Source organism: Oncorhynchus masou, chromosome 27 (genome assembly GCF_036934945.1).
Source record: "Oncorhynchus masou masou isolate Uvic2021 chromosome 27, UVic_Omas_1.1, whole genome shotgun sequence".
Classification (NCBI taxonomy): domain Eukaryota; kingdom Metazoa; phylum Chordata; class Actinopteri; order Salmoniformes; family Salmonidae; genus Oncorhynchus; species Oncorhynchus masou.
In genome coordinates, this window is record NC_088238.1 from 11,602,180 (window position 1) to 11,612,090 (window position 9,911).

At 44.9% G+C, this 9,911-nt stretch overlaps 1 protein-coding gene across 1 annotated transcript; it reads left to right on the plus strand.

Moving 5' to 3' along the window:
* The first annotated feature begins 7,103 nt into the window (after positions 1-7,103).
* LOC135515608 (pleckstrin homology-like domain family A member 1) lies at positions 7,104-9,640 on the plus strand. The gene is made up of 2 exons (XM_064939229.1): positions 7,104-7,765; positions 8,491-9,640. Exon 1 carries the CDS (start codon positions 7,281-7,283, stop codon positions 7,737-7,739), a length of 459 nt encoding a protein of 152 aa, XP_064795301.1. The 5' UTR covers positions 7,104-7,280; the 3' UTR covers positions 7,740-7,765; positions 8,491-9,640.
* The last annotated feature ends 271 nt before the right edge of the window (positions 9,641-9,911 follow it).

Consider the following 9,911-nt stretch of genomic DNA (forward strand, 5'->3'; position numbering starts at 1 on the left):
TGGGTTCTTGTGAAGTTTTTGTTGTATTGCTCTTGGACAACAGCTGTGGTTAGTCTGCATTGAGGCAGGTGATGAGAAAGCTAACCTATTCCTTTTCCCTCGCGCTACCAAAGTTACCGGTCAGTTCAGGTTGTGAGTTGGAATTCTTTGTCGTTGTATTAGTGGGCCTCGAGCACGGTCAGAGCAAAACACTGCATTTAGTCATGGCTAATGAAAACTTTGAATCACTGTGCATATTTGGCCACTCAAGCATGCCATTTAGAGCAGGGAAAGTGGTTATTGGCCACTTGTGGGCTGAATCAGTTGTCAATCTAAACATTCCAGTTTGCAGACTGACAGGCATTGGACGTTTGAATGCTCTCTTGGGATGAATATTACCTCGACTACATGGTCTGATTTGTTAAAGAAACAGAACCATGTGTTAGCTGCTAAATTTAATGAGCCGAGTCTGCAACTTATTGGTTTCTATTAAATACTTAGTGCTCTTTCTGAATTTTAATTTGCGTTAGGGAGTGTTTTTCCTCCAACACGCAGCTTGGTCTTGTCCAGTCACTCCTTAACATTCCAGATGATTTGACGAGGGACAGTTCCAAGGTTTCGCCAGCAGGGGCCACCCCATGCCCAATCTGCTTTAGGCTCTTGTTAGGCCTACAGTTTACTTGTCTTTTTCTATAGCACTTTGTACTACTTAGTCATGTATCAGTGGTGTCCTCTATGGTTGGCTGTCGGTCCAGTAGCCCTTGTGCAAATCGAAGTGAGCAGTACTTTGGAAGTGGCCGTGTCATACATTGCCCTGATGATGCCCTATGGGCTTTCTCCTGCGCCATGAAACATTTCCCTGTAATACATGATTCTCCCAAGTGCATTACTCTTTAATTTGGGAATCCCACTTGACTTGTGTACTCTGATAGCAATAGGTTCGCAACGGGTTCCCTTCTGAGGAAGAAAACGACCAAATTCAGGCTTGTGTTGGCGTGTGGTTGTGGCTTTTGAGCCTTGTAACTCTCGAGGTTAAGCTCGTGCCTGTCTGGTCCCTGAGCATACGGCTAATTTATCACTGTGAAGGAAAGGTGGCAATGAGTTCTGGTAGAAGTCCTGTCTGTTGACCGCCCTCTGTAGCCAACCCCACCCAGCAGGTCACACTGAAGCATGTAAGAGCAATACTTAGTCAGGGAATGGAAATAAAAGGAAGTAGCTTAAGCCCACCCACCCTTTTCCTTTAGTGGAAACAGTCATGTCGGTGTATGTTGGGTGGTGGTGCCCTCGCTGCTGCCGCTAGTGGAGCTCTAGGGAGTAGGAGATTACGTCTGGACTGTTCTAGGGATGACTAGATTCTGTCTGACTCCTTGAGCAGCTGTTGTCAAAGCTAAATGCTATGCTACAAATACTAAATGTACTCAATAACTGTATGTATATTCATGAATAAATTGGTTAAACGTGTTTTGCGTTTGTTCCTTGTCTCTGCAGTGTCAACATGAGCTGCTTGATATTTAAACACTGAGCTCTATAACATTTGTGCAGCTCATTGAGGTGACCAGTTCATTTGTCATATGTACAGACTACAGTAGTTCTCTATTAAAAGTCGACCGTTGGTACACACTGGAAACTGAGTGAAGAACCCAGCAGCGTTGCAAACTAGTGCACCTACTACCATAGCCTGCTGAAAGGCTACACACAATGTCTCAAGGCTTAAATCTTTTTACCCGTGTCCTCTCCTTAATCTACACTGATTTAAGTGACATCAATAAGGGATCATAGCTTTTATCTGGTCAGCCTATCATGGAAAGAGCAGGTGTTAATGTTTCATATACTCTGTATATTGAACAGAAATATGAAAGCAACAATTTTACTGAGTTCATAGGAAATCAGTAAATTGAAATAGTCATTAGGCCCTAATCTATGGATCTCACATGACTGGGCAACGATGCAGCCATGGGGGGGGGGGATTGGACCACCCACTGGTGAGACAATCCGAATGAGTTTTCCCCCACAAAGGGGGTTTATTACAGACATAAATACTCCTCAGCACCCCTTTCCCTCAGACGATCCCGCAGGTGAAGAAGCCGGATGTGCAGGTCCTGGGCTGATGTGGTTACACAACGTCTGTGAGGCCAGTTGGACGTACTGCCAAATTCTGTAAACCGACGGAGGCGGCTTATGGTAGAGAAATGGACATTCAGTTCTCTGGCAACAGCTCTGTTGGACATTCATGCAGTCAGCATGACAATTGCACGCTCCCTCAACTTGAGGCATCTGTGGCTGTGTGACAGAACTGCACATTTGGGGGCCTTTTATTGCCCCAGCACAAGGTGCTGATCATGCCGTTTAATCAGCTTCTTGATATGCTACCATTTTTATTTTCTTGGCAAAGGAGAAATGTTCATTAGCAGGGATGTAAACAAATTTGTTCACAACATTTGAGATAAATCAGCTTTTTGTGAGTATGGAACATTTCTGGGTTATTTTATTTCAGCTCATGAAACATGGGACCAACACTAGATTTTGTTTATATTTTTGTTCAGCACATATACATATACATACACAGTATCTACGGTCTCACCACTGAAATGAAGGGCCAGATGACAGAGCTCAACGGAAGTGCCCATTTACTGTATTCTCGTAGAGAGGTGAGAGCCAAGCGTTCTTCAGATTGTTTTCTCGTAGAGAGGTAAGAGCGATTGTTTTCTCGTGGAGAGGTGAGAGCCAAGCGTTCTACAGATTGTTTTCTCGTGGAGAGGTGAGAGCCAAGCGTTGTTCAAATTGTTTTCTCGTAGATAGGTGAGAGCCAAGCGTTCTACAGATTGTTTCCTCGTAGATAGGTGAGAGCCAAGCGTTCTACAGATTGTTTTTTCATGGAGAGGTGAGAGGTTGTATGAAACATGTCACAAATACATTATGCTACTTCCTGCCTTCAGAAAGTATTCAAACAACTTGGCTTATTCCACATGTCCTGTTAGCCTGAATTAAAAGCGGATTAAATAGTTTCTCTCACCCATCTACACAATATCCCATAATGACAAAGTGAAAATGTGTTTGTAGAAATTTTTGCAAATGTATTGAAAATGAAATACAGAAATATTGAATTTACATAAGTATTCACGCTCCTTTGCTATGACATTAAATTGAGCTCAGATGCATCCAATTTCCACTACAACTTGATTGGAGTTCACCTGTGGCCAATTAAATAGTTTGGACATGATTTAGAAAGAAGCCTGAAACACACCTGTCTATATAAGGTCCCACAGTTGACAGTGCATGCCGTCCAATGATCTGTCTGTAGATCTCTGAGATGGAATTGTGATGAGGAATATATCTGGGGAAGAGTATAAAACCATTTCTAGAGTGTTGAATGTTTCCAAGAGGAAAGTGGTCTCCATAATTAGGAAATTGAAAAATTATGGAACTACCCAGACTGTCTAGAGCTGGCCGCCCGACCAAACTGAGCAACCGGGCAAGAAAGATCTTGGTCAGGAGGTGACCAAGAACCCAATGATCACTCTGACAGAGTTCCTTATCTGAGATGGGAGAACCTGCCAAAAGAAAGGCACATGACAGCATGCCTGGAGTTTGCAGAAAGGCATGTGAAAGACTGAGATAGTAAGGCAAAAGATTGTGGTCAGATGAGACAAAAATGAAACTCTTTGGCCTAATGCAAACCACTATGTCTATAGAAAACCAGACACAGCTCATCACCCTTCTAACACCATCTCCACTGTGAAGCATGGTGGTGGCAGCATCATGTTATGTTATGTTAAAAACCTTGGATCACTGTTACTCTAACTTCCGCGACGCATATAAGGCCCTGCCCCGCCCCCCTTTCGGAAAAGCTGACCACGACTCCATTTTGCTGATACCTGCCTACAGACAAAAACTAAAAAAAGAAGCTCCCACGCTGAGGTCTGTCCAACGCTGGTCCGACCAAGCTGACTCCACACTCCAAGACTGCTTCCATCACGTGGACTGGGACATGTTTCGTATTGCGTCAGATAACAATATTGACGAATACGCTGATTCGGTGTGCGAGTTCATTAGAACGTGCGTTGAAGATGTTGTTCCCATAGCAACGATTAAAACATTCCCTAACCAGAAACCGTGGATTGATGGCAGCATTCGCGTGAAACTGAAAGCGCGAACCACTGCTTTCAATCAGGGCAAGGTGTCTGGTAACATGACTGAATACAAACAGTGCAGCTATTCCCTCCGTAAGGCTATCAAACAAGCTAGCGTCAGTACAGAGACAAAGTAGAATCTCAATTCAACGGCTCAGACACAAGAGGCATGTGGCAGGGTCTACAGTCAATCACGGACTACAGGAAGAAATCCAGCCCAGTCACGGACCAGGATGTCTTGCTCCCAGGCAGACTAAATAACTTTTTTACCCGCTTTGAGGACAATACAGTGCCACTGACACGGCCTGCAACGGAAACATGCGGTCTCTCCTTCACTGCAGCCGAGGTGAGTAAAACATTTAAACGTGTCAACCCTCGCAAGGTTGCAGGCCCAGACGGCATCCCCAGCCGCGCCCTCAGAGCATGCGCAGACCAGCTGGCTGGTGTGTTTACGGACATATTCAATCAATCCCTATACCAGTCTGCTGTTCCCACATGCTTCAAGAGGGTCACCATTGTTCCTGTTCCCAAGAAAGCTAAGGTAACTGAGCTAAACGACTACCGCCCCGTAGCACTCACTTCCGTCATCATGAAGTGCTTTGAGAGACTAGTCAAGGACCATATCACCTCCACCCTACCTGACACCCTAGACCCACTCCAATTTGCTTACCGCCCAAATAGGTCCACAGACGATGCAATCTCAACCACACTGCACACTGCCCTAACCCATCTGGACAAGAGGAATACCTATGTGAGAATGCAGCTACAGCTCGACTACAGCTCGGCATTCAACACCATAGTACCCTCCAAGCTCGTCATCAAGCTCGAGACCCTGGGTCTCGACCCCGCCCTGTGCAACTGGGTACTGGACTTCCTGACGGGCCGCCCCCAGGTGGTGAGGGTAGGTATCAACATCTCCTCCCCGCTGATCCGATCCTCAACACTGGGGCCCCACAAGGGTGCGTTCTGAGCCCTCTCCTGTACTCCCTGTTCACCCACGACTGCGTGGCCACGCACGCCTCCAACTCAATCATCAAGTTTGAGGACGACACAACAGTGGTAGGCTTGATTACCAACAACGACGAGACGGCCTACAGGGAGGAGGTGAGGGCCCTCGGAGTGTGGTGTCAGGAAAATAACCTCACACTCAACGTCAACAAAACTAAGGAGATGATTGTGGACTTCAGGAAACAGCAGAGGGAACACCCCCCTATCCACATCGATGGAACAGTAGTGGAGAGAGTAGCAAGTTTTAAGTTCCTTGGCATACACATCACAGACAAACTGAATTGGTCCACTCACACAGACAGCATCGTGAAGAAGGCGCAGCAGCGCCTCTTCAACCTCAGGAGGCTGAAGAAATTCGGCTTGTCACCAAAAGCACTCACAAACTTCTACAGATGCACAATCGAGAGCATCCTGGCGGGCTGTATCACCGCCTGGTACGGCAACTGCTCTGCCCTCAACCGTAAGGCTCTCCAGAGGGTAGTGAGGTCTGCACAACGCATCACCGGGGGCAAACTACCTGCCCTCCAGGACACCTACACCACCCGATGTTACAGGAAGGCCATAAAGATCATCAAGGACATCAACCACCGAGCCACTGCCTGTTCACCCCGCTATCATCCAGAAGGCGAGGTCAGTACAGGTGCATCAAAGCTGGGACCGAGAGACTGAAAAACAGCTTCTATCTCAAGGCCATCAGACTGTTAAACAGCCACCACTAACATTGAGTGGCTGCTGCCAACACACTGACACTGACTCAACTCCAGCCACTTTAATAATGGGAATTGATGGGAAATGATGTAAATATATCACTAGCCACTTTAACTATGCCACTTTGTTTACATACTCATCTCATATGTATATACTGTACTCGATACCATCTACTGTATCTTGGCTATGCTGCTCTGTACCATCACTCATTCATATATCCTTATGTACATATTCTTTATCCCCTTACACTGTGTATAAGACAGTAGTTTAGGAATTGTTAGTTAGGGTACTTGTTGGTTATTACTGCATTGTCGGAACTAGAAGCACAAGCATTTCGCTACACTCGCATTAACATCTGCTAACCATGTGTATGTGACAAATAAAATTTGTTTTGATTTTGATTTGATGCTTTTCAGTGGCAGGGCCTGGGAGACTGGTAAAGATAGAGGGAACAATGAATGGAACCAAATTCAGGCAAATCATTGATGAGAACCTGCTTGAAACCACCTTAGACTGTGGCAAAGATTTACTTTCCAACAGGACAGTGACCCCAATCATACAGCCAAAGTAATGCTGGAACGGCTTCAGAACAAGAATGTGAAAGTCTTTGAATGGCCCAGACTTGTATCCCGTTGAAAATCTGTGGAAAGACTTGAAGATTGCTGTTCAGTGCCACCCCCTATCTAGTTTAAGAGCTTGTGAAAATCTGCAAGGAAGAATGGGAGAAAATCCCCAAATCCAGATGTGCAAGCTGGTACAGACATACCCAAGACAACTGAAATCTGGAATCGCTGCCAAAGGTGCTTCTGCATTACAAAGTATTGGGGATATATTATTGACTCAGGGGTGTGAATACTTATGTAAATGCAATATTTCTGTATTTCATTATTAATAAATGTATCAATACATTTGCTAAAATTTCTAAAAACATGTTTTCACTTTGTCAATATGGGGTATTGTGTGGAGATGGGTGAGGGAAAATATCAATTTCATCCATTTTGAATTCAGGCTGTAACACAAAATGTGGAATAAGTCAAGGGGTGTGAACTTTCTGAAGGCATTGTAATACTTGACTCAAGAAATTAATTCGCCTTGAGTTCTTAATTCAATTGTATAGGCCCATTTGATTTCCAAAATACTATCAATATATCATTGATCCTCGCTGCACTGTGCTGGAGAGGCCCTCTGACACATGAGTCCTCTTTCCGCTGGATGTCACTAAGGGGGCGGTCCACAAGCTCGAGAAACCCCAATCAAACTGTGCGTATCAGTCACACCAGCGACCGCTGCCGACGGACTAGTATCAAATACCCCGCACACACATCCACGAGTTCCACAGCACATAGTAACCCACTCACTGCAGTGACCATTTCAGCATCCGATGCCTTTACCTCTACGGGCAAGGAGAAGAAGAAGTGTTTGCATTTGCTGAGGAAATTGGGGCGTTTTCTCAAGATGCTGGAGAACGGCGGCAAGGTGCTGAAAGAGGGGCTTCTGGAGAAGCGAAGCGACGGTTTGCTGCAGCTGTGGAAGAAGAAGCACTGCGTCCTCACGGAGGACGGGGTTCTGCTTCACCCGCCGAAGCAGCACGACCACCCGCACCATTACAACCACCACGGCGGCGGAGACACTGGCAAAGTCAAGGAGCTGCACTTCTCCAACATGAAAACTGTGGACTGCGTCGAGAGGAAAGGGAAATACATCTACTTCACCGTGGTCATGTCGGAGGGCAAGGAGATCGATTTCAGGTGTCCACAGGACGAGGGCTGGAACGCCGAGATAACTTTGCAGATGGTGCAATACAAAAACAGACAGGCCATCCTGGCGGTGAAGTCTACCAGACAGAAACAGCAGCTCCTCGTTGTTCAGCTCCCGGGACAGAAGATTATTCGGAGCTCTCCAAACGTTGCGTGACCTGCGCCTCGGACATTCGACGTGCGGTAAGACATCCGAGAGAGGTCTTAGCAGGCTTGATGACTAATTACTACTTACCGCTTAGGGTGGAAATCCTCTGCGGGGAAATTGCTTGGAAATTCCCCGACAACGTTTGATATTTGACACAAGGCTCAGGATATCAGGCTCACCTACCACATAAACATGGGTTTACGCGCGGCGATGTCGGCAGGGGAAGCTTTGATGCTGTTAAATAAGCATGCATTGTTCCAGATGCTTGTAGCCTCCTCAATTACAGTCACTTACATAAAAAATACACTACATTTGCCAATGCAGCAAAGAGAGCTTGCAAATATTATAGGTCTTTACTTTTTGCCTAATTACGTTTTAATGTTTTATTATTCACTATTATTAGGCTACAATTCATTATTATTGGTAGGCATATTATAGTCCAGTTACCATCGGCACTTAATTGTGCCTAAAAACTCGTATTTAATGAAATGGTTTAATATTATATTAATCTTAGACTAAGGGTTCAAACACTGTCACTGTCTTCTAAACATTCTTTGGAGACACTTGGCTGCGATTACACAGGCAGACCAATTCTCATATTTTCCTATTAATTGGGCAAAAGATCAGAATAGGGCTGCGTGTTTAAACGCAGCTCAAGAAAGCCACGCTATTTATGTTCAGGCGTAGCCTACAGAGGTTCCTCTTCTCCTCGTGTCATGCACTGCCACCACTGAGATGGTCTAATTTATTGTATCCGCAGGTTAATTGGACATTCAGAGGAGGGATCGATGGACTCCGGCTGCATCTGCCAGGCCTCACAAAAGGAGCGTCACACCCCGCAGAAAACATCTCTTAATTTAACTGTTGTTCGGTCTGGACAACAGCAGCAGTCTTTTCCCAGTCCTGTTTTTCATTAGAGACTATTTATTTGAGAAAGATGGACACTGATGGACAAAGCTTAGGCCTCTGCTACAGCACAAGTGAAAACAGCTGTATTCTAAGGGGCGATTCTCTGCCACCCCTTCTTATTTATTAGATTGTGTATATATGTTTTTATCTTAACAGTGTCATTGACTAATGTACAGTGTGGTTGTTGCTGGAGTTGAAACTGAAAGCTATGCTTGGAGATTCCGTAGGACAGTCTAATGTTTTGTTATGATTGGACATAAGCCTCAGTATCGTTGTGATCCTGGTGGGATGGTTGATTGTGTTACACCTTTAAGGATGTACTAGAGTCCTTTCCTTTCACTTCTATTATTTCTAGAGTTGTGAGTAGCACATCCTATTGTACAAACATGCCATGATACACATCCTCATTGTTTTATTGAACCAAAGACGTAAACGGTATAGTTGCATTTTCCTCCCAAGTGTAGTTGACTGTAAAAATGGCAGGATGCTTCAATGATGAAGGAAATGTTGACAAATCTTTTATTTGTTTGATTTCTCCATAAATCTCACTTTTTGTGATTATCCTCATGCCAGATATGGCGCCCATTTGCATTACAACTATGGAATATGGTTTGACTTTAGGAAGCAACATGTGTCAACGCTGCATATTCTTTTGGGAGTCTTAAATCTGTACAGATTAGAAACTGCAGTCCTTTTCAGTGGCAACTGATAGAAAGGAATCCTCGTGAGCAAAACTGGTTGAAAATACATCATTTCAACCAGTTTTGCCAAGAGCAAGTCATTAGGCTAAAAATGAATCCCCGTCTTTTCTGAGGAAGCTATGCTGAGACTGACTGTTGAGTTGCCCCCTCACACCACCCCCAGGTGTGTCAGTGTTGTCCTCACGTTAACCCATGGGTCCTTTCTTTTTTACAAAGTTACTGTTATTCAGTTGGTTTTATTTTGATGTGAGAGCTATTTTCATACTTCTGAAATATACATTCCATTTCAAATGAACAGCACCTCGTGTGATTTCCTGCTCTGTAGCGCATAGAAACAGCTTGCGGGGAGAAAATGTGCCGTTTAAATCACCAGCAGATGTGTGTTCAATAGCTGTGTGTAGTGTTGCCTGTCTCAACCCTTCAACAGCCAGTGAACTTCTCACCCCTGTTTCCTGGGCTAAATCTAGAAGCTGTTGCTGTTCTGAGAATAATATTTCACCGTCAGCCTTCAGACTGAGACAAACTGCCATCCGTGGCGCGACAACACACGTGTCTCCCTGCCTCTCACCAT